The 24,722-nt window shown below is 39.7% G+C and overlaps 1 protein-coding gene across 2 annotated transcripts in view; it reads left to right on the top strand.

The window, feature by feature from the left end:
* slc38a4 (solute carrier family 38 member 4) overlaps positions 1–24,722 on the top strand; it is a 105,144-nt gene that overhangs the window by 65,637 nt on the left and 14,785 nt on the right. Inside the window, exons 1-11 of one of the 2 annotated variants that reach the window (XM_067255066.1) lie at positions 7,630–7,726; positions 9,726–9,900; positions 10,334–10,427; positions 10,579–10,694; positions 17,779–17,852; positions 18,255–18,347; positions 18,875–18,956; positions 19,094–19,176; positions 19,297–19,355; positions 24,062–24,319; positions 24,565–24,644. In XM_067255066.1, coding sequence (XP_067111167.1) covers positions 9,788–9,900; positions 10,334–10,427; positions 10,579–10,694; positions 17,779–17,852; positions 18,255–18,347; positions 18,875–18,956; positions 19,094–19,176; positions 19,297–19,355; positions 24,062–24,319; positions 24,565–24,644 — 1,052 coding nt within the window. In that variant the 5' untranslated portion in view covers positions 7,630–7,726; positions 9,726–9,787. Of the gene's footprint in view, positions 1–7,629; positions 7,727–9,725; positions 9,901–10,333; positions 10,428–10,578; positions 10,695–17,778; positions 17,853–18,254; positions 18,348–18,874; positions 18,957–19,093; positions 19,177–19,296; positions 19,356–24,061; positions 24,320–24,564; positions 24,645–24,722 lie in introns of those variants that run through there. The other variant, XM_067255067.1, reaches the window with a different exon arrangement.

Genomic DNA, 24,722 nt, shown 5'->3' with positions numbered 1-24,722 from the left:
GTATCTAACCATGTAAAGTAATTCGTCCAAATACAATGTTTTACGTTCATGAATAGCCATTATCCTTTGTTTCATTATGCAAGTTAGCCGACGGAAGAAACAACTTGTTCACATAAAAGTGTTCTTTTCTCCGGTTTACGGAGTATTTACGATATGAAGGCATCAAAATGTCCGTTGAACCCTCCCCTTTTGATTGACACCTTGTTTGACCCAATAGGAGCTTCCATGCCCCGTTGACAGCCCCCCCCCCCCTCCACACTCGTTCTAAACAAATTTCTCGAACTGGCTTCGACGGGCTCTGAAATTAGCTCGTTAGCCTTGTAGCTGACAGCTAGCTGAAAATGCTAATACCTCATTTGTATGTGTCTGTGGAGCCTTCAAAATAAAAGTTGATTGCGCAATATGGTTGACAGACCAGACTGTCTTTTACCACACTCTACATCTAAACTGCGCGCACATTCATTTTCTATGCTAAGGATGGCCAGACCTGACAGCCTCTCTTGTGACATGGAGCTTATGAGATATGTTTTGATCAGTTTCAGCTTGGAAAATGACCTTTCAGCGCTTGCGACAGTCACGGGTATTGTCAGAAATAATTTGATGGCCGTGGCTACATCAGGCACACATGATAGTATGGAGTTGTGTTTTATTATTAGCGTGTTCGCTAAATCATAAATGGAGCCATTTTTTGTTGTGTGAATCTTGTAGAAAGCAATGACTGTACGTTTTACACGATCATAATATGTATATAACTGAAATACAATGACTTATTGTAACTTTGATTATGTTTTTTGTATGTTTAAATAGTCAAACGCAATCGCTGCAACTGCACGATACTACTGTCGCATACGTTATGTTTGCTAATAATATCAGTTATGTAGGCTAATATATTTTATAATTAAGCACTTTTTCTACTTTTTCTTTTTTTTGTAGTTTCACTCCATTTCAATGTTGTCAGCTTGATAGGAAGTCAATAAAGGAGCAAGGCTAATTTTCCTGGCTCTTGGAAAGGAGGCTCTGTTAACGCTAGGAAGCGCAACACAGACAGAGCAGTACATCTGTCAAAGTATAGGCTAACGTTAGCTACGTGGTACAGTAATGTTAGCTATAGCAAACAGTACAATACCTGTCTCTTCTGGCAGATGAGTGCATCCTTCACCGGCTGGTCGAAAAAGACATTTGTAATTTTGGGAAGTTTGGCATTTAATTCAGAAATTTTCTGTTTTGAATGCCGCTTTTGGGCAATTTGTGCGTTTCATTTTTCCTACGCTACGCTACAGTTAGCTACCTATTTGCAGCGGGCTCGCCGGTCTGTGTGACCATCTGACCAACTTCGTCATGTCACTTACCTAGCTAACAAAGAAAGCACAATTAAATATACTTTCCTTTATTTTTATATCAACTCTGGAAACACAGACAAGACAATAAGACATCTCATGTAATTCAAATTGGATAAAACATTTTTTTTAAAGGGGGGCCCCCCATCCCTGCGAGGCCCCCCATCCCTGCGAGGCCCCCCATCCCTGCGAGGCCCCCCATCCCTGCGAGGCCCCCCCGCGGTGCGGGGGCTGCGGGGGTAATCTTTACGGGCCTGATTTCACCTTCAAGTGCCTGTAGTTTGCTATACGCTACTTGAGCTTTGATTTGAACTGTATTTTATGGTCAGATTATTATTTTGGTACTTTTTGGCAACATGCACTCAAGGTGGGTTTTCTGGGAAAAAAATGAAAAATTGGCTGTACTGAAAAGAGGTGATCCCCACTTAAGTATGGTGGAGGTTCTGCAATGTGCTGTTTTTCCTCTAAGGGCCCTGTAAACCTTGTTAGTGTACATAGCACCATGAACTCCATGAAATACCAGGACATTTTAAATCAGAATGTGGCTGCCTCTACCAGGAAACTGAAACTGGGTTGTCGTTGGATCTTTCAGCAGGACAATGATCTTAAACACACATCAAAATTGATACAAAAATGGTCAACTGAATACAAAATCAAGCTTCTGCATGGCCATCTCAGTCCCCTGACCGACCCCCCCCCTTACAAGATAGTGTATGATCTGGAGAAATTGGTCAGAATCCTTGCTCTGTATTCTTCAACCTTATTAGATGTTACACTAGAAGAGTCGGTGCTCTTTTATTTGACAAAAGAAGGCTGTACAAAATATTAAATGCAGGTGTGTCAATATTTGTTACACACATGGTTTTGTTCAAAGTAATTCTTTGTTTCAAAAAGTTTTTTCAGTTAAAGGTTAGATTGTTTAAACATTGTTTTAACCCTTTTTAATCATCATTACCAAGGGTGCCAATAATTCCGGAGTTGACTGGAATAGCTGCCACTATGTGGTTAATATACAAGCTTGCTAAGCTACATCAGTCCACATGGAAATCATCAAAACAATCAGCATATTACATTGCAACAGTGCAACACAATGCAAGCAAATTTGTAAAAAATGATTTATAAAATTGTTCCAACCTTAGTCTGATTAGTTGAGAGGCGTGCATTATTCAACAACACACCAAATGTCTCTTTACAGTTCTACTTAAATGATTTCTTCCCACATGGGTTAAAAAGAAACGTGTTTCTTAACATGCTGGCAACATGGAATAAAGAATTGGGCAGTCCTTACAATCATATGAGGGAGAGGGAGTCAGATGGCTGAGCGGTGAGGGAGTCGGGATAGTAATCTGAAGGTTACCGGTTCGATTCCCGGCTGTGCCGAATGACGTTGTGTCCTTGGGCAAGGCACTTCACCCTACTTGCCTCGGGGGAATGTCCCTGTACTTACTGTAAGTCGCTCTGGATAAGAGCGTCTGCTAAATGACTAAATGTAAATGTAAATATGAATATTGATTCATATTATTTAATATATCTATAAATCGAGCTGCAAAGTATCACCATTGTACAAACCTGCTGCTAATATGAATTTCTGTCGTAAGTTTGAATAAATGAATACCCTAAAAGGTTTACCCAACATTGCAGTCCAAAGTCCCCCCCCAAATATTTTTGTATTCTTTCATGCATTCAAAAATACATTAGATAGCTGGTTGCTGTTAGCCTGGGTGCCAGCCGAACTTAGCCTCGCCCACAACATATGAGGTCGGGAAGTTCGGTCTGGCATTGCTCCGTTGGGGTGGAACTATGCCCGCACCAGGGGTCTTATTTATAAAGCTTTCGTACGCACAAAACGGGGCTGAAAATGTGCATACGCCACTTTCCACGCAAAGGTTGTGATTTATAAAAAACATACTTGACGGGAGAATGTGCGGTCCTCCACGTAAACTCTGAACCTCCCGTAGGCCTACGCACATTTTGGAAACAGTTGGAATTGGCGACGCAGATGACCGATGCAGAAAGTAAATGTGGGAAGAACGATTACTCGTAATATTATATATTTTGTTTTCCTCACACACGTTTTTTTTTCACTCAATTTCATTATCATGAAGAATAAATCCAGCAGTGTTATTTGTGCTTGTATTGAGTGATAATTGTTCCATAAACACCTTGTACAATCCAAATCAAATTTTTAATCAAAATTCAGCACTGTATGCCTCACCATCAGATTGTCCACTACGGGAGTGCAGGAGGGGGAGATGCCCGAGCCCGACTGCAGGATAACATCACATATCCTACCTTTAGATAACTTCATAACACATTGTATAACTAAATATATTTCTTTAATACTGTGCATATATCATCATATGTCAAAAACTGGAATTACAGTCGTTAAGCTCCCGCGCAATCGCTACACTCTACGTCCTTGTTATCAGTCCAGACTTCAATAGACTACTGTTCAATAACAAAACACTTTTGTTTTCAAATTGTATCTCGACTCGCGGTATCACAGGCACAGTTGACGCCACTCGCACTGTTTTTTTTTATTGGTGATCCTCCGGCCACCGAATAATGTGGTTTTCGGGCCTCCGCCAATAGGCTAACAGTGTCTGAGAAGTTGTCATGCGCCATGATTCACCGTAAAAAACAATCGCATGCCAGGGTCATTAATATACTGGATTAGCATTCATGAGGTGCTTTGCATTGACCATTTATGATTAAAAATGGGCGTGTTTAGGGCGGGGTAAAATGCAGATTCACGTACGCACACTTGTGGGTAGTCTGTGATTTATAAAGGGAACATTGCTTACAGGTGTGCGTACGCATGGTTTTATAAATCAGATTTTTTTGGGGCGTACGGCATTTTAGGCTTTTGGGTGTACGTAAACTTTTAGTAAGAATCCTACGCACAGTTTTATAAATGAGACCCCAGAGCTGTTCGTACCAATCAAATTGTCAGGACGGGCTTTATACGATGATGGACAGATGATCAACAGTAACGTAATCAACCACGTCACCAAGGAGCGCTTGGGTTGAGAATGTGGCCTGAGGCCTGTTCCATAAAGTGAGTTTACCGAATAAGCCAGACTTATGTCAGTTAGTCTGACTGATTTGTAGTTCATTCGGTTCCATAAAGCTAGCTCAACGTAGTTCAAACTCGGTTACTATGGCAACTTAGGCTGCGAAACTAGTCTGGTCCGGGGCAGGTTAACTGTCAGGCTTAGCGTGACTTGGTGCTTAACCAGACCTTCCTGTAACACTGACCCAACGGGAAAACGATGATTTACCACGGATATTCTCATTTTCTTATTCTCATCAGTTCAATATGTTCAACATTGATAGAAAAGCAACTTAAATAGCCTACATGTATGTAACAATGTATTAAACGATGATGAACAATGATTTGATACACGCCACGTTAAACGTAGCCTAGTTTGTGATTTCAAATGTTTAGGCATCAGGGATAGGCCTATCTCAATCTAAATTATCCGAGTATAATTATCATAGATATATAGTTGTTAACAGTAGTCTACAATTGCAAAACAAACCTAAATCCATAGGCTACATCTATATCCTCCATTTTCCTGACACAACCATGTTAAAAAGTTAGGCTACTGGGTAATGTATTGATTAATAGTAGGCTATTTATTTAAAACATTGTCAAAAAAGTTAATTTACATGTGTTTAGAGGGTGTCTGTTTTTTAATCAACGAAGTAAAGGTCTAAAAAAGGACCTCGACCTACGTAGCCTATCGTTCACGTCAATCATGGCGTGTTGTTTAATTTCGATGAAGCGGTGGATGAGGGAGCTGTCATAGTACAAGGCTTAAAGGGAACGTTCTTTCTGGAAGAAGTCACGTGGCCGTGTGCATTGCTTTTGCCGTGGTGGATTGTATGATCCATGTTTTACCTCTCGGGCTGCTTAAGAATAGGGTGCATGCGCAATCAGCTTGACTACTTAAATCTGACTTGAATTAGTAGGACTGCGTGAGCTGAAATTGGCCTTTATGGAACCGCTTTAGCCCCGCTTGACTTGTTAAGCTAATTCAAGTCTGGTTTGGGACTTTAAGTCCAACTTATTTGAGCGGCCTTTATGGAACAGGCCCCTGGTGTTGGTAAGTACTCTGTGTATCCTTAAATTCTTTTTACAACACCGGCAAAAATCGTTTATACTCACCTTCTTCTTCTACTTCTTCCAGCGTGCGTGCAGTTGGGTTCTGTTGACAACAACTATGCGTCGCTTAACATACGTCACATACTACATTGCTCTGATTGGTTGTAGGTCTATCCAATTCAGCGAAGAGGCATTTTTTTTCCGGGTTCGGTTGAAACACGCCCCATAATCACAGCCCAATGGAGCAGTATCAGACTCGTATTCTGAGAATTATGAGTATGACAACGTCAGGCTAGGTTGCTGATATTGCGCCACTGAAGAATAGCGTAAATGTTCACAAGAAATGATTTCAACTGTATTAAATTATTTATTTTAGCGTAAATGTGAATGGCAGCCTAACAGGTCAGTTACTTCTTACTTTGGTCGACAAATTGTTTTGTGTTTGTTGTCGTAAGCCCCATAAGCAGGTGTTGATATGGTAACCAATTGTTACTAACATTTCTGTGTTTAAATTGTCAGTTATAAAGGTTGTGAAACTTACGCACTTTAACATATAAAATAGGTATGGCAAGGCAAAGTTCCACTGGAATGGAAAATACAACTTTTTGAAAATGCATTACGTGCTTATGTTTCTAAAGAGGTCCATCTTGTAATTAGATAAAAACAAACCATTTTAACGTTTATAGTATTAAATAGTTCTATTTTAATTCTAAATTCCAGGATAGAGTGAGACTGATTGGTGTAAACTATATATATTGCATTTCTCAGAATGTGAATTAGGCTGCACGTACACCTGGATTAAGTGTCAGGTGGCTGAGCGGTGAGGGAATCGGGCTAGTAATCCGAAGGTTGCCAGTTCGATTCCCGGTCATGCCAACTGACGTTGTGTCCTTGGGCAAGGGACTTCACCCTACTTGCCTCTGGGGAATGTCCCTGTACTTACTGTAAGTCGCTCTGCATAAGAGCGTCTGCTAAATGACTAAATGTAAGTGTCAGACTGGGGGTACAAGTGGACCTCCAGCTACCTGATTTAGAGCACCAACATTTCTTCACTTTTCCGTTTTGATTGCAATGCTTTTTAAAATATTTGGTTAAGGTTTCTTTTTGTTGTGAGCTCTTTGTCATTAACGCAACACAGGCTGAGTAGTCAATGCAAACTCAATGTTACTTGTTGCTAGGCTTGAGAAGTGACTGGAGCAGGCTTGTTCTAGTAACGTTTCCTCTTTAAACCCCCCATCACCCCTCCCTAAAATGGGAGAACCTTTACCCCTACCCCACCCCCACCCAGTTTCAGGCTGTGGAATTAGCTCAGGGAAGGTTTTATGGTCACAGAGATGTGAGACTTTGTTAGAAAACCTTGCCAGTATTTTGGACGTATAACCCCAGGGGGTGGTGTTGTGTGAAGAGTTTTTAGAAATGTCACAAATATATTTTTTAAACAGTTAAACATATTTGGCTACATGACGTAATGCTGAGACTTGGTTTTGTGGATAGAATTACTTCTCCTAAGTTAGTTAATGGACGTATACTGAATGTTGATGGTGGTGTTTGGTTGTGCTGCAAAATATGAAAATTAATATTTAATTGGCTGTACACAGAATGTATGCTTTTTAGGAGTGCAAGTGCATGTACAAGATAGGCTGGGAACACAGAATCCTTCATGTGAGTGTGACCATGCACACAGCGCCACTTTCAGGAGCACTTCTCATTGGTTTGCTTGAGTCACAGCCTGTTGGCACCGTTGGTTGTTCCTGGCACGTTGCTGAGTGCTTCGCTGAGTCACTCCGTGCCGACAGTCTAGAAATGTTGAAGTGGGAGGGACATTAGCAGTTAGGAGGGTGTCGTTGGCCCTGGGGACAAGTACCCCGGCCAGTGTGTAACACATGGACACCACAGCAGTCGACTGGCTGTCATCTCAACCATAAGTTTATGCATCTGCATCCAGCAATCTACTCTCTTTCTCACCTACACTTTAAAATTGTCTCTAATTGACCATCTGTCATACAATTTTTTTTCTTTCTAGAGTTCATGTACATCTCTCTCTTTCCTTACTTAATGCAACTATGGGGAGGGAGTTTGGGGTTGTTGGGTACAGGCACCCTTGCTGATTGGCCAGGCTAGGTCCTCCCTCTGTTCTTTAAAAGACTTTCTCCTACCGTGGTCACTCAAAAGCAACAGCCCTTTTAGGCTGCACTGGTTCCTCTGTCCTCGTAACCTCAACCAAAATACTTGGGGAAACTAAGAAATAACACGTTGAAATATCATTTTGTGGCGCTACTGAGTAAGTATTTAATTTTTTTGGAGGTATTGATACATACTGCTCAAGTTTTTGGATGATGTAAGAACTTACTTTTGTTGATTGTGGGGCACGGTTTTACACAATTTGCCTTTGAGCTCTTGTAAAGTGTGTTCAATTTACAGCAACATTTTGTGAAGCCCACTGTGGTAATATCTACTTTACACAACATGAAAAGTGGATTTCTATCTATAGAAATAATGTATTAATGAAATAGAATTAATTTGACTTTTATATTTCAAATAAATCTACTTTATTCTTTATATAAACTTGTAGCCTCAGTTTCAGGTTGGGAAAGGTAGGATTTGGTGTTAGAACACCACTTCAATTTGCATGTGAATAGCCACTTGAATGGGTCCGATCTAAATGTCAATTGGATATACTATAGACACTACATCAGAGTTGCGGGGTGCTCTGCCTTGTTATAGTGTTAAAGGAAGAGGTGTGATGACTGGTTCAACAGGTTCTTCAATAGTGAAGTTTTTACACACACAAGTAGTAAAATGTTTTTTTGTTAAAATAAGCACTTATAGCTTTACACTTGCACCTCCCTGCCACAGTAAATTCCGTGTCTGTATAACATACATGGCGAATAAAACAAATTCTGATTCTGATTGAAGGCCACAGTCTTTTGAAAGCATTGATGAACTGCAGTGTGGCTAGTGAAAGCAATGGATATTCACACAATTAAGCTTTAGCAATATTCCATTATCAATTTAGTTAAGACAAACTGGTGTTAACATTGACAGAACAAAAAGACAAAAAATCTACTGAAATATTTCTGGTAATCCACCAAAGGAATGTGAATTATGATAAAGGCTTCAATGTTTGCCAGCTTCCCTGTAAAAGGTTATATGTTACTGTCCCTTTGGACATGGGTTACAAAGTGTGTTTTAGTATCCTCAGTAATTAGAAAATTAATTATATTTAAAGATGTACACTGTGGCTGGTTAACTGTAGAAATGGTATACTGTGATCATCACGTGAATTGATTATTAGATTGGGCCTAATTTCTAGACCAACTTCTCTAGAAATAAGGTTGAAAGCCCAGATGTCATGGAAAGCAGGTTTTGTTTTTCATCTGCTCCGTTGGTCTATATTCATTAAAGTATGCAAATATTCTCTATACTAGAGAAACCTAGTCAAAGTCTGTTCTGTGTGGGAAAACTGAATTTTTGGCATTTTTCTGTTAAATAATTTAGCAGGTCTTTATTCTGCCCAGTGTTTTTGCTTATTATGTAATCTGCATAATAAGGTATGGAAATACATAAATGTTCCCTCCCTGTGGTTGTTTGAGGGATTGCAAGTGGTGTGGCCATTTTAAGTGGTTAAAACGGAATAGAACAGACCACTCTTTGTCATGCCAATGGAAGTGTGGGGGTAGATCTCACAACTACATAATTATTTGACCTTGGGCTGACTTTTTATGATAGTTATAATAAATCAGTCATAACATCTCAACAAAATAAAATTTGCAATATGTTTTAATATAAATAAACAAGTGTAAAGTTACAAACTGAATCATGCCTACACAGCTTTTAATTTTATCTTTGGACGACTTCTCATTGTGTCATCGGTCTGTGCACCACATTTTTCTCCTTAAGGTAACTTGTCATGGCCTTTGAACCAGAGTGTTTCAGAAAGTTTGAAAAATGTTTATAACAAAGACGGCTATATGCTAGTTGCAGTAGGTCCACCCCGCTAGATAAGCACTGATGTGTACCGTGACCTTTCACATGAACAGTACCTAGTATCTTGTGAGGAATTTGGCAAACTTTTTTCCTGAGGAAACTTACTGTGTAGTTTAATCTATTTCAACATTCACCAAAGAGAGGCTTTAATCATCACAGTATCATTACTAAAATAATACTAAGTAAATCTGGTAATTATGTTGTTCACTCAGATAATTGTAAGTTATTTAACTGGCTCTACAGTGTCATAGCATGTGTATAATGCTCCTTTTCCCTCTCCACTATGCTTACAGGTTGTTGCCCACTTTTCAAATTGTCACCAAGTATTCTGACATACTGAAGGCCTGAAAAAGCCATGGACCGTATGGAGCTAAAGAAAGTCTGCACAGATGCAGATGATGACAGTACTGACAGCTTGGATGATCGATGCACAGAGCCCATTGACTCGGAGAAGGCCACCATCAATAGGTCAGAGCAAAGGCTTGCCTTTAGTGCATGCATTATACATTTATCCATCCTTTTTTATGTACAATTGTGTATAACGGTAGCTACTGGATCATTAACTACTTGTAGATTTTTCGCATTTAAGATCAGAATTTTTTTTTTAGTTCAGTTTATTTTCTCAATGGAAAGATAGATTGTGTGCTAGTACTGACTTGAAAATTGATCCTTGCAACCTCAGATACCAAGACTGATATTGGTATTATAAATGCAGTTATTAATGTAAAAGACCACAGAAAATTGTTTGAAAGTGGTGCATGATCATTTACATTGAAGTATTGTACCGTTTATAAAATATTTCTGCAATGTATAATGACAGAATATTAAAATCTGAATATTCTTTAACATATCTTTTGAGATTTGAGTTACATTTTATTGACTTACTTATACTTATTTATAGTCAATTCCTTGATGATGGTGATGATGCAGAAAGCCAAAAGTTCCTAACCAATGGCTTGATGAAGAAGAAGTATGAAGAATATCATGAAGAATATGTAAGAAAATGTAGTCGAATGTAAAAACCTAATCTATAAACAATTCTCAACTAGAGGGTTTGGTCATCATTTTGGACAATATGTGATGGCTTTCACAATTAATGTTTTGTAAGTAAAATTGTCTCACACACACACATTCTCCTCTATGCAGCATCCGGGACACACTTCTTTTGGGATGTCTGTCTTCAACCTAAGTAATGCCATTATGGGAAGTGGCATCCTGGGTCTGTCCTATGCCATGGCCAACACTGGTATCCTGCTTTTTGTGTAAGTATGTGCCTAGGGAATACATTCAGTTGGTGTTTCCATAATCATCATTTAACAAGTAGCGGCCACTGTAATGTTTTTTTTCTTTCTAGCAGTCAAGAAGTTACTTTTAGTTGATGTGGATTTTTTTTTAATGGCAGAATTTTTTATGTGATTTTATAGGAACAGAGAAGGGTTCAGGATTAGATATTCAACAGTTTTAACAATGTTACAGCTGTCCTCAGGAAGAGAAGTCCCCTTCCGTTTGTTTCCTCTCATATATTGCAACGTCGTACTTCCTCCCTAATACCACCTTGGCTATTCTGGGATCCTCTGACATTCAGGAAGGCGGTGTCAAGTTACGCCCATATGATGTGGAAGTGTTTGGGAGAGGGGGTGGGGGCACTTGTTATGGTGCTTTTCCTTTGCATGGGACTGACTGGACTCTACTTGCCTTTTGGGTTTTCCACCAGGCAAACCTGGTATCTGGTAGTTTTTTTTGGTAGCACCTCCGTCAAGGTTTGAGATGAGACAATACCGAAAGGTGACGTGAAAACACTGCAGACTATTGATTGGTCAGAGAGAATTGCGACACGGGACATTCTGCACAATTCCACAACTTATTTTATATAGCCAAGTTATTATAATGGCTGCAATTTGTTTTAGTTCACTGGATTACTTGATTAGATGCAACCCACAAAACCACGCAGTGGTCAATTGACCACTGCACTGAGGAGGTTCAGAAGTTCCAGTTTGGCTGCCTATTAAAGGATCCAGCAAGAGTAGTGTACCATGTTAAAGATGATGTCATAGCCGTTTCATGTGTTGTTGTTGTTGTTGTTATAATGAACAGCTACTTTGAGGGAATAGTATAAGCAGTGGAAAACAACGTACCTGGTACCAATAGTGTGTCGAGTTGAAGCGCTACCATGCTATGAAAAAGCAGCTTTCTCATCCCAGTACTCACTTGCTGTACTTGAATAAGTACAACAACCTTTGCTTTGTTGGCTGGCTATTTGTTGAAAGACAAATAGTCAGTTCTGATTAGGCAGTTCTCATAATTAGTTAATTGGTTAATTAGTTGTATTGTTTGTGTGAGACTTCAGTGGTGCAGGCTATGTATCTTTTTTACCTTGTTAAAGGTTACTTTTTATCTATCACCAATAAGTATACTTGATATAAATAACACAAATAAAATTACACAGGAGTGCTGGGGGGTGTTCCATCAACGTCGATTAAGGAAAAACAAGACTTATTTTAGCGAGAGTTCCGTTCCATTAAGGTGGCTTATTTTAGTTCTAGCTACGTAACCAAGGTAACTTATACTTCGGAACTATCCTGATCCGTGTCAGGCTAAAAGTCAAGCTAAACTAAAATGTGTTGCAAATAATTTCAAACAGGTGGAAACAGAATCTCAAAAGACAGTTCCATCGAGTAAATTCCTGCGTGCAAACCACTTTATTCTATGTTCGGAAACGTAAATTCAGACTTTTTGAAGTGCAGACATTAATGATTTAGCTACATGTTTACTTCATCTCCAAAAAAGATATTAATTTAAATAAACAAGTTAAGAAATAATGTCACTTTAACTGTTTTCAAAAGCCATTGGTTAATTGACATAAAATAAGGACTTAGAAACTAAGCAGAGCGTCTAGCGTCTAGACAATCTATTATGGCGTATCCGTTCTTTGACAACCCTGTGGTGGATGAAGGTGCTCAGATTATACAAAGAGCGTTTATCCCACCAGCTCCAAGGGTCTTCAGAGACAGAAGTAATGCTTCCCTGACCAGTACCTGTGGAAGAAGTATAGGTTCAGCAGGCCCAGCATAGTTTATCTAGATAGATGTAATTGTCATTCTTAAAAAAATAAATACATAAATATATATATATGAAATAACACTTTAGCAACTCTTAAGGATGGCAATGAACACATAAGAGCAGCCTACCATCCTTTGTAGAAAGTAATAGAAAGGAGAGTAGTAGACTATAATAGTAGAAAGGAGGGTAGTAGACTGCAGTCTATGTAGGTAGGCCTAGACTATGTAGTCTGCTGAAATCACACACAAGGAAGCAAACTCACTGTAGCCAAGCCTTGACACTGTTCAGTCTGTCTGCATCTCTGTGTGTCTTTGCATGTGGGACATTCTGAAACGGGCAATTATGCCAGGAAATATGAAGGGGTATACCTTGCTCCAAAGCAGTACCTGAATATTATCATCAGTTTTTCAGGTCATCTTGAAACACAAAGAATTAAGGAGACTTTTTATTCAATTGTATAAAGTATTTTCATTGTTTAAAGTAGCCTATATGTTGACAAGCTTTTATATTACCTCTCCTTCTGGCTTCCCCAATATTATAGGTGCAATATACTGTACCCTGGCTGAGTGGTGAGGGAGTCGGGCTAGTAATCTGAAGGTTGCCAGTTCGATTCCCAGCCGTGCCAAATGACGTTGTGTCCTTGGGCAAGGCACTTCACCCTACTTGCTTCGGGGGGAATGTCCCTGTACTTTAAGTCGCTCTGGATAAGAGCGTCTGCTAAATGACAAATGACAAAATGTACCCATGGGTGTATCCAGGCCCACTGGAAGACTCAGGGGGTGACTGCCTGGTGCCCCCATGGTTGAAAAGGTGTTTCTAAAATGCCCTCTAGAGTGGCAAAAATTAGACCAAGTGCCCTACTGTCTGCCATTCACATTGTGAAATATGCTTGAGTGCACAGGATGCCCCATGCAATAAATTACAGTGTGCCCTCTATAAATGTAAAAACATGTCTTCATGAGTTCCTTTATAGTAGAGAAAATGTGATGCAGTACCCTATAAGGTGCCCTTACAATAGTCTAAATTGGACTGTTCCGATGCCCTTACTTCCAATGGAAAAAGGTGCTGTTATGAAGTGCCCTTTATGCTGCCCCTACATGACAGTGTCCCAAATGTTGCCCTTTCTAAAGAAGAAGATTAGATGCTGTGCCCAACAGTCTCCCCTAATGTTCCCACTTGGGCATGCTTTCCCAAAGTGAGGCTGTGACAACCCTTGGCACAGCTACAGTCTGTCACTGTCCAAGCCCCCTCTGGATCTGTGGAGGCAGACTATGTTAATTGGAAATATGGAAATATGGGGCAGCTGTCCATACACTGTCAGCCAGAATAGTAATAATTGGATTTGGATTAAATATGCACGCGTAATATAATAATGATATATTCTTAGTCATGCTGAGCAATTTTAAATGACTGGTCTGCCAAGAAAAGTGTGCAACAATTTTGGTCACCTTCTGATCTGAAGTCGGTGCTGGATCTGTGCAATACTAGTTATTTCAGTGAATCCCCATTTTAGTCATGGTTATCTTTCCCTTTTATCTTAAAGCTCAGCATTTAGCCTATCAGTTAATAAATGCGTTTGGCAAAGTTATTTTGAAGTAATTTATTAATTTTGTTAAAGATGTGAAGACCAAAAACATTATTAGCCCACATCAAGTGCAATTAACCATGGCCTTCTTCAGTGTTTTGAATTTTATCCTACAATTTTCAATTGCTGCCACGTTCTTTTTTGGGCTATCAGAATCAGAATGGGATTTATTCGCCATGAAAGTTTGCACAGACAAGGAATTTGCTTTGGCAGGAAGGTGCATACAATAAACATATATTTAAAATTTAAATATGTGGACTATCTATACTAAGGGTACATAAACTAGCAGTACTAAGTGGGATTAGAATATAATTAAATATACAATAAAATAAAATATAAGTTGCCGTAAATTAAAATATAAAAGTACAAAAATACAAATATTACAAAAAATACACATGTACAAGATACCATTATTGTAATGCAGTGCAAAAGGCAGTGTGTTTTAAGCAAGAGTCATTAGAGTCAGTGTGGTCCCTTGGCCTTGTTGAAGAGGCCAACAGCGTAAGGGAAGAAACTGTTTTTGTGGCGTGAGGTATTGGTCCTGATGGACCGCAGCCTTCTGCCGGAGGGGAGTGACTGAAACAGGGAGTGTCCAGGGTGGGAGGAGTCGGCCACAATCTTCCTCGCTCACCTCAGGGTCCTCGAGGTATTATTCTCAATCTCCTGTTGAGAATATCGGCCATAGGCTAGCCTACTGTCAGAACGGTTTCAGACAGCTCATCAAATCACGCTTATTATCAGTAGGCCTAAATGCATATGTTAAGTAGATTTGGTAGGTCTACAATTTACGCACTTTAACAGTCGTAATGGTTTGACTATGGAAGCAAATTGTTACCAAAATGCAAATGCATTTCCAGAAATGCATTTGCATTTTAAGAATGTGGCTGCATTATTTGACTCATAAATGAAATTAGTAATCAATCATCCTATTTGCATTTAAATTTTCTTCAAGAGTGCTCAATCTTTCACTTAATTAAAATGAAAAAGAAATAGACATTTGAGATTTAATTTTCAAAACATGCCCCAGCAAATAGATACCAAAATTCAATTTGAAATGTAAAATTTGAAAATTGTAATGCATTTCCAGAAATGCATTTTCATTTTAAGAACGTGGCTGCAAAATCGTGACCACAATTCAAATTCAAATGCATTTCCAGAAATGCATTTTCATTTTCAAGAACGTGGCTGCAAAATTGTTACCACAATTCAAATTCAAATGCATTTCCAGAAATGCATTTTCATTTTAAGAACGTGGCTGCAAAATCGTGACCACAATTCAAATGCATTTGCAGAAATGCAAAATGAACGAAAAAGCATTCTGAGCGGCGCAGCACAGTGACCTTGCGTCCTTGCGTCCTCTAAAGCAGCGGTCCCCAACCTTTTTTGCGCCACGGACTGCTTTCATGAAAGACATACTTTCACGGACCGGCAGGGACGGACTGGGAGGAAAGATAGGCCCTGGACAGCTGCGCTGCTAATGCATGCACATTCTGGGTTTGATGTGATCCTAGTTAGTGACTTCCACACCTAATACGAGCGCGCAAGAAAAATAGTTTAGCTGATTTGAGCGAAAAATAGTTTTTGGAGTTTTATGTAAAATAAACAGCCGTTTTTTCAATTGACAAAACCATGTCTAGTGAATGTGATGTATTTTTGTCTCTTAATTTTTCAGCCCCATCTTTAAGTTTCTTAGCCTGGTTTTCCATCGTTATATTGTTACTAGCTAGCTTTCGATGTGTCAGTCCCACTGTTGTGTGTGACTATAAGCTACGACAGTGACACCCGAAGTGCGTTCCTTATATCCAGTTTAGGCCTATTCTAGGCCCACAAACTTGCTAAAAAATGAGTAAACACACATCTTTGCAGAGCTTTTTTGCTCAGGGGAAAAGGACCGTTTTTCAGAATAAAACGTCTTTCAGACGCTGATAATCAATTAAAAGGAAATAATGTTATTCTTTTTTGTGCGGCCCGGTACGAAATGACCCACGGACCGGTGGGCACTGGTTGGGGAACGCTGCTCTAAAGACCCGGCAATTCAATCAATTTCCCGGCACATTTGCAATGTAATGCAATGCAGATGTGCACACCGCCCCCTACCGAACAAGATGGGTAGCTCGGTCAACAGGGAGCTGAAGAAGAGCGGCTACTGACGTCACTCTGCTGCGCCGCTCAGAATGCTTTTTCGTTCATTTTGCATTTCTGCAAATGCATTTGAATTGTGGTCACAATTTTGCAGCCACGTTCTTAAAATGTAAATGCATTTATGGAAATGCATTTGAATTTGAATTGTGGTCACGATTTTGCAGCCACGTTCTTAAAATGAAAATGCATTTGAATTTGAATTGTGGTCACGATTTTGCAGCCACGTTCTTAAAATGAAAATGCATTTTCACTTTCAAATTTTACATTTCAAATTGAATTTTGGTATCTATTTGCTGGGGCATGTTTTGAAAATTTAATCTCAAATGTCTATTTATTTTTCATTTGAATTAAGTAAGTAAGTAAGACTTTATTTATATAGCACTTTTCATACAAGAATTGCAGCTCAGTGAAAGATTGAGCACTCTTGAAGAAAATTTAAATGCAATTAGGATGATTGATTACTAATTTCATTTATGAGTCAAATAATGCAGCCACATTCTTAAAATGCAAATGCATTTCTCTGGAAATGCATTTGCATTTTGGTAACGATTTGCTTCAATATTTGACAAGTTGTCTCCCTTGCCATGTTAATTGCGGCAACATTGCCCTTTTTGGGGACAACTCCAAAAAAACTCAAAAAAACTATTTACGCTGCTGAAACAACACCACTCTGCTGGTTTACGCTTTGCTTTTTGCGACATAACTCCTCTTTTCGACGATCGCCTGATCTGGGCTGAACAGTCTAACCTTATTGAGGTTTATCTTGAATTAGCGTTGCCTGTTACTGGAACGGAACGTTAGTGGAACGGCTTGAGGCTTAAGTCTAAATTGACGTTTACCCAAGTGAGACTTATTCGTGTTAGCGCGACTTGCGTTAGCGACGTTGATGGAACACCCCCCTGATTGAAGCTACTAATAAACTTGTTGACAGATTGGGCTAGTCAGACTGATGAAGAAGTTAATGACTTCTAGCTGACCTGATTGCATTGTGGTCCCAAAGAGCACCAGGCAACAGACCCAAGCATACTCGTGTTTGGTTGATGCAGGCATTACGTGCATCCCTCCTGAAATAACTCCAGCAACTCCAAGATAATATTACTTCACTAAGTTAGAAAAACTCAGATTATTTTCCTGTAAAAATAATTTACTATTGTTGTTAGTTACTTTTCTGCCTTGCATTATTTATATGGCAGTAGTATATTGACATTGTGTATCTACAATGGACACATACTTTTACTGCTAATGGGAGTCAATCACCTGTAATGGGAATCATTATCATCATTCTGAATATGGTTGTAAGAGTTGTCACATGTAATTCATGTCCTGGCTTTCTTACAGTGATCAACAATCCCATCCTATTTGATGTGCCAAATTGGCCCGTGGCATTTCTACAAATACTGTGGGATAACTTTGTAAAAGCAATATAAGCAGACAGTCAGTTGGGTTGTTTTGCGAGGTCCTTTGTTTGTTCAGTACCCATTGTTTTACAACCCATTGATATCTTGCATATGCAATTATTAAGACAGACTGACGAGTTAATGTTCCCTATGACACTGTAGGATCCTTCTTCTGGGTGTGGCTGTTTTGTCTCTATACTCTGTGCATCTGCTGCTGATGACTGCAAAAGAAGGAGGTTTGTATCACCTTTCAATTTAATGTCTTAAAGCTAGACCCAACAAAGTGACTTTCTAAAACAAATGTTAGATGGTTAGGAGGTTAAGACATTTGGGAAAAGCCTTAATTGACTGATAGAAAGCTAGTTGTGTTTTTTATAGTTTTATAGTTTGTGATGTAGTAACGTAACTATGCAAAACTGCATAAACTACACAAAAAAATGCTTATTTCCTTTTCTTTGTAAAAGTGATTTATTTATTTATTTTTTGTCTTAAAAAAACAAACAAGTAATGTTACATTCCTAATTGCTACAGCTGCCTTAACTGTTAATGTGTAAAGAGCTTGACACACATGCAATTCCTTCTATTGAAATTGAATGAATCATTTAACTAATTTGCAATGCTTTTCAATGTTTTTGCAGGTTCCCTCATCTATGAAAAGTTGGGAGAGAGAGCTTTTGGGTGGCCAGGAAAAGTAGCTGCATTTGGATCGATTACTCTTCAAAATATCGGAGGTATTTAGTCTGGGATTGTCGCTCTGTTTTCAAAGATATATGGAAAAATTACAAAAAAATAGCTGATAAAGTATAACGTTTTGAATTTAGACACAAAAGTGGAGATTGTCCTGGATCAAAAAATGGCTGTACATATGGAAAAGTTATGTTGATGACCTGACCTTTTTCCATGAATATTGACACAGAGATGCAGTGTCTATGTATGATTAGTCTAATGTAATGACATTAATGGTACACAATTCAGATTCAAATTAAAGATTTAATTTACATATTTGTAAGTTATATACATGTTTCATCCTCATGTTGGCAAAGCAACAATTTTCATAAAAGTTAATATAATAGATACTCCATTGAACATACTGAAACACTGGTACTGTATATATGTTACCATTTTCAAATACTTCATATTAAGTTTAGTTGACTTATTCTGCACAAGTGCAAGACAAAAGGTGAAACTTCAATGCACCTTCAAACCATAAATCTATTTCTTGGTAGCACATCTCTAATAATCTTGGTTTGAAAAACAGCCATGTCCAGCTACCTCTTCATTGTGAAATACGAGCTTCCTGAAGTCATCCGGGCCTTCATGCAATTGGAGGAGAGTTCTGGGTGAGTTGAGCATGTGAATGTACTGACTGACTTTTTCACTGCTCAATGATTTCTCTATGACCATGACTCATGTAAACATGTTGATCATGTAAGTGGTGAATTATTAGTATGACTTAATTAGTGTTCTTTGTTTGCAGTGAATGGTATCTCAATGGAAATTACTTGGTAGTGTTTGTGTCTATTGGGATCATTCTGCCACTATCCCTCCTCAAAAACCTTGGTGAGATATAAGTATTGTTGCAGTTGAATCTTTGTACATTGATTTGTCTATTCTTATGTACCCTTCAAATATGTTTTGTGTGTGCGTGTGCTCATACGCTGCAAACATTTGTTTCTCTAGGCTATTTGGGCTACACAAGTGGATTCTCCTTGTGTTGCATGGTTTTTTTCCTTGGCGTGGTAAGTTCAAACCCCTAGTCCCACATTAAGGTGTCCACTATCCCAGCTAACAAACCAAGCCAAACGTTAGCAACACAAAGGGAAAACAGACAGGGAGATCACACTGTTAATTTAAATTTTTGCCTGTAACATTTCATCGTCATATCCACAACACAATATGACGTGCCTAAAAGTTCCTCCATAAAAAAAATTGTAGGTTCTCCAACGGCCATGTGTCGTGTTTTGATCTTATTCAAAGCTGTGTGTAACAGCTACTGTATCATTTTTGTGCCTGAATGTGCTTGCTAGGTTGTTACAAATGCATTGGAGACTTATTGTGCAATGATTGTTGCTCTCCTGTCAGTACCACATGCCTGGCACTTAAATATAATTTGGGGGGACTGCCTCTGGCAAGGCGCAACCTATATTCTCTCTCTCATATATATTTATTATTATTTATTGGGTGTGCTTCCCCCTGTCAAGGCACAACTTATATTCTCTCTCATATATATATTTATTACCCCACCCTAACTCGTCTCTCAGATCTTTTTACATAGACAATGTCGGTGTCAAAATGTTTGTCTTGGTCACAATTGCGTTGGTTGTATTGGATTTTAAGTTCCATTGCACAGTTTAGGCTTAATGAAATCTGTTGTGGAGAAAAGTGAAGCTAACGGTGGCTAACTAGCTAGCCACAGTCACTAACGTCACAACGTACAAACCTGTGAGCTCGTTAACTTCTGGAAGATAGCTAGCAACCTAAAACGGCAAGCCAGCTGCAGAAACGCCATAGGCAAAGGCCAGGGTGATAACTAAATTATTTGCTCATTTAACATTGTGATAAAAAGACAACTGTCTGCTATTGCAGTGAAGCATTAGCATCATGACATTAGCCTCTGTTGGACGACACCTACAACAGCGGTCTGTCGTTAAAATAATAAATATGCCTCACAAATAAATGTTTGTTTTAGGATTTATTAGGACATTACTGTAGATTACAACAATTTGTTTGTGAAATAATCATTATATACCTGTACTTTTAAACCAGTGCAGGGCTCAACATAGTGGGTTTGACACTTACTGGCCCAAAGACAATTTTAACAAAACCAAAGACTTATAAGTTATGTTATTCTGTTAACATGTTTAACCATTTATTAAACACATCCTGGACATAAAAAGAACAAAAATGAAATCCCATTTCTAGTGATAAAAAATAAAAAGGTAATAGTCAGCAAAACAATTGACTTTTAACCTCAAACATGACGTGCTCTCTTCCTTGCTGACAGCCATCTCTGCACAACTCTGTCTGGCTGAAACTGAAACCTCTGGTCCCTCAATGCTAATATATATAAGCTTCCATAGCATTTCATCAGTACCCAAGTACCCAAGTCGACACCATTCTTCTGCTGCAGTTCAATAGCCCGGGGGAACGAGGCGAACGGCTGTCCGTCTTAATTAAGTGATATGCCGTTGTTATAAGTCGTGCAATAACACGATGGGCATCTGCATTTAAATTCTTGACCAGCATGGTCAACGGCCTGGAAGATGGATTGTCAACCATCCGTTTAGCTGTCACGTAAACCAGGTGCTGTCTGCTAGCATGGCTGGTCAGGGATTGTTTTCGAAAATTGTCGGTGGCTGTGTAAAAAGATCCACTTTTGTCTGCTTTACAGTGCGTATCCACTGCAGCGACGCGATGCGAGCGACAAAATGTTTTCCATTCATTTTCAATGGCGCCAGGCAAATCGCTTGCGTGGTGTATTGTGGGTAGCGACGCGACTGAGTTGAGATTTTCTCAACTTTATGCAAATGAGGAGCGATTTTCGCTAGCGATGGCCAATCGGAGTGTTTTCTTGTTTCTCGTAACGTAGCAACCATGGTGAACATTTCTAGCTTTATAGGTTTCAAGGTGGAGGAGAAACTAATCGTTTGTGTGGCTGCTTACCCAGTCCTGTACGATACATAGCTGTATTCGTACAGAGATGTTATTAAAAAACGATGCATGGCGCAAGGTTGCCAAAGTTGTTGGTGCTTGTACTTTCAAATTCAGTCTAGTCACATTACGTAATTTCGTTCTGTGGTAACTAGCTAGCTAGCCCGTCTGGAACTCCCTATCGTATCGACAGATTAGCAGACTTTGAGTAATATAATAAAACGTTTTTTACACATCAACGTTTATGTCTATTAAACAGTTTTGTATTTTGTATACAAGTTGTATTTTGATCGATGTTGCGAGTACGTAAACCCAAGTCTGCACACTTGGCCATGACAACTACAACAGTGACTTTAGAGAACTACATTTTACATTAATCTGTTTGAAACGCCCCCGAGCGTGGTGAACTGTGGGAAGGCGCTACCCAGACGCTCCCATGTTACCCCGCTCCTCATCTCTCTCCACTGGCTACCTATCATGGCCCGTATCAGATTCAAGACCCTGGTATTGACCTTCCGAGCAGTGAACGGGCCTTACACCCCCACCCGTCACCTACGGTCTTCTTCAGACAACCGCCTGGTGGTCCCACCGCTCAAGACCGCCCGGTCCCAACACAAGCTCTTCTCCTGTCTGGCCCCCCAGTGGTGGAATCAACTCCCCACCTCCATCAGAGATACTGACTGTCTCTCCACCTTCAAGAAAAGGCTCAAGACGCACTTGTTCCGGGAGTACAACGGTACTTAGGAATGGTTCGCTTGACCCGATGTTAGTTTCCTCAAGGATCACAATGACTCTTGCTTAGAGACTTGTTGCTCTTGTGGTTAGTGGTAACTGATTTAAATTTTTGTTCTCGCTGTGATATATAGTTTTTATTACTGTTGCTTGCTTTTTTCCACAGGTACACTTGCACTTATAGCGGTTCATGTTGTTTAATTGTAACTTGTTTAACTACATGCTCTTATGGTTCTTCCCTTTGGCACTTACTTTGGTTGTTCACAATGTGTGCTTCATGTTTTGGCTACTCGCGATGTTTTTTGGCTATCTTGTTGTTATGATCAGTGACCTATGCACTTTGTAAAGCTCTCTCTTGGAAGTCGCTTTGGATAAAAGCGTCTGCTAAATGAATAAATGTAAATGTAAGGCGAGTGATGGCAAGCGATTCGCGCCGCTGCAGTGGACACGCACTGTTAGACGGGAACAGACGACACAGTGCAACAGTTCCATAAAAAAAGTTGCTTCCGTTTGAGCTCATAGCTCTACTTTGCTGCCATCGTCACTTTATTGTCTCGCGCCAGTTGTTAAAAAATTTATCGAGATTAGAGAATTACAATTTGACAACCACTCGTCACTCACTACTCAACTCCTGATTTGCCAACTGTGCGCCCCACGAGCTGCAAAGTTATTTATGCATTTAGCAGTTAGCAAAACATATGAAGGATGTTGGGAGTCAGGTGGCTGAGCGGTGAGGGAATCGGGCTAGTAATCCGAAGGTTGCCAGTTCGATTCCCGGTCATGCCAACTGACATTGTGTCCTTGGGCAAGGCACTTCACCCTGCTTGTCTCGGGGGAATGTCCCTGTATTTACTGTAAGTCGCTCTGGATAAGAGCGTCTGCTAAATGACTAAATGTAAATGTAAATGTTAACTTTTACAATGCAATATTTTTTTTCAATCAATAATTAACAGTGGCCCCAGGCCATCGTTATTGTCGAGCTCTGCAGTGTAGCTCACTGTAACGCTGTACCCGACACTGGTAAGACTTTTTTATTCTTTAGGAAGCCCAACGGCGACAGTACATTTTCGGCACTCCCCTTATCAAAAGTCCCAGATTCGTTTTTCAATTGGTGAAACAATCTGACTACTAACCTGAACTTCAATGATACAGCCTAAACTGTATGCCAATCTCTTTGCAAAGGTATCCTCTACAGGGCTGTGAAAATAGCTAACATTTTCCAGATATTTGAGCTTATGTCCGACGAGTAGATCTACATTCTGAGCGTTACAAACTGACCTTTGCTCTATCTAGCTAGTTAGCTTGCCACGGGCATTTCTCTCCCGTCGTCACGCAAACAATATGGACAGATGAGTGAAAAAAAATTCAATTCTGGCGTATTCAAGCAATCCCCTCAGTGAAGGTTGGCTAGTAACACAGTGACTGACCTTCAGTGACTGGTGGGGAGAGGTGCACAAAGGACACACGTATTAGTGGTATCTATAATTAGTAATTACTTAGTCTGATATGGTGTGTCCCAAATTTGCCATACATTCCCATTTAGTACAGTTAATTTCCCCAAAATGCAATTGAAAGTTTCCACCTGCTGAAAATGTATCATAAATAAGCTGTGTTGTGTGGTAACTTACATTTAGTCATTTAGCAGACGCTCTTATCCAGAGCGACTTACAGTAAGTACAGGGACATTCTCCCCGAGGCAAGTAGGGTGAAGTGACTTGCCCAAGGACACAACGTCATTTTTCACAGCCAGGAATCGAACCAGCAACCTTTGGATTACTAGCCCAATTCCCTAACCACTCAGCCACCTGACTCCCTTAACTACCTGACTTAAGTAAAAGACTGAGTTAGATTGTGTAGAGTGTGTAACATGGTCATTTTTTTTTTGATTTTATACACTGACTTGATTTACCTTGACGTTCAGTCACTTTGGCCTTTCATTGTTACAAATATTGTCAGAATATGGCAATCCACTAACCCTCCTGCTCTCTCTCTCTCTCTCTCTCTCTCTCTCTCTCTCTCTCTCTCTCTCTCTCTCTCTCTCTCTCTCTCTCTCTCTCCATAGCTTATTTATAAGAAGACCCTGTTGCCTTGCCCTCTGCCTTTCTTCTCCCATCACTCCAACTCCAGTATGAATGGTTCGACAGCGCTGGCCCCCTTTGCTCTTCATAACAGCAGCGCTCTCGTGGACTTTTCCAGAGCTGATGTGTCCCCAGCAGTGTCAGCCAGCCAGCATGCCCCCCACACCACGGGTGTGCACTATAAACCCCACCCTGATGACGAGGACATGTGCACACCCAAGTACTTTGTGTTTAACTCACAGGTGGGTAGCTAGTAGAGGCAACAGCTGAGGGGGTAAAGTAAAAAGTGTGTTTAAATGACATTTGAGTGAATGTATCTGTGCTTACACGTACAAGTATCTATTTGAATATAGCATGTGCCTCTACATGTCTGTGTCTGTGGCTTTTATTCATGTCTAAGCATGACTATGAAGTGTGTCTCTTAGGACTGCATGTACCTTTTTGTGTGACTGGGTGTGGGTACATCCTCATCCCTATTTCATTTCAGACTGCGTACACAGTGCCAATTCTTGCATTTGCTTTTGTGTGCCATCCTGAAGTCCTTCCCATCTACAGTGAGCTGAAAGAGTAAGTATCAAACACATTTACGAATTTTCTCACTCACACTTTTTACTTGTGTCTAAACTTTTAAAATGTTATGCTAAA

Source organism: Osmerus mordax, chromosome 17 (assembly GCF_038355195.1).
Source record: "Osmerus mordax isolate fOsmMor3 chromosome 17, fOsmMor3.pri, whole genome shotgun sequence".
In the NCBI taxonomy this organism is placed as follows: Eukaryota; Metazoa; Chordata; class Actinopteri; order Osmeriformes; family Osmeridae; genus Osmerus; species Osmerus mordax.
This window is presented reverse-complemented; position numbering and strand designations above follow the sequence as displayed.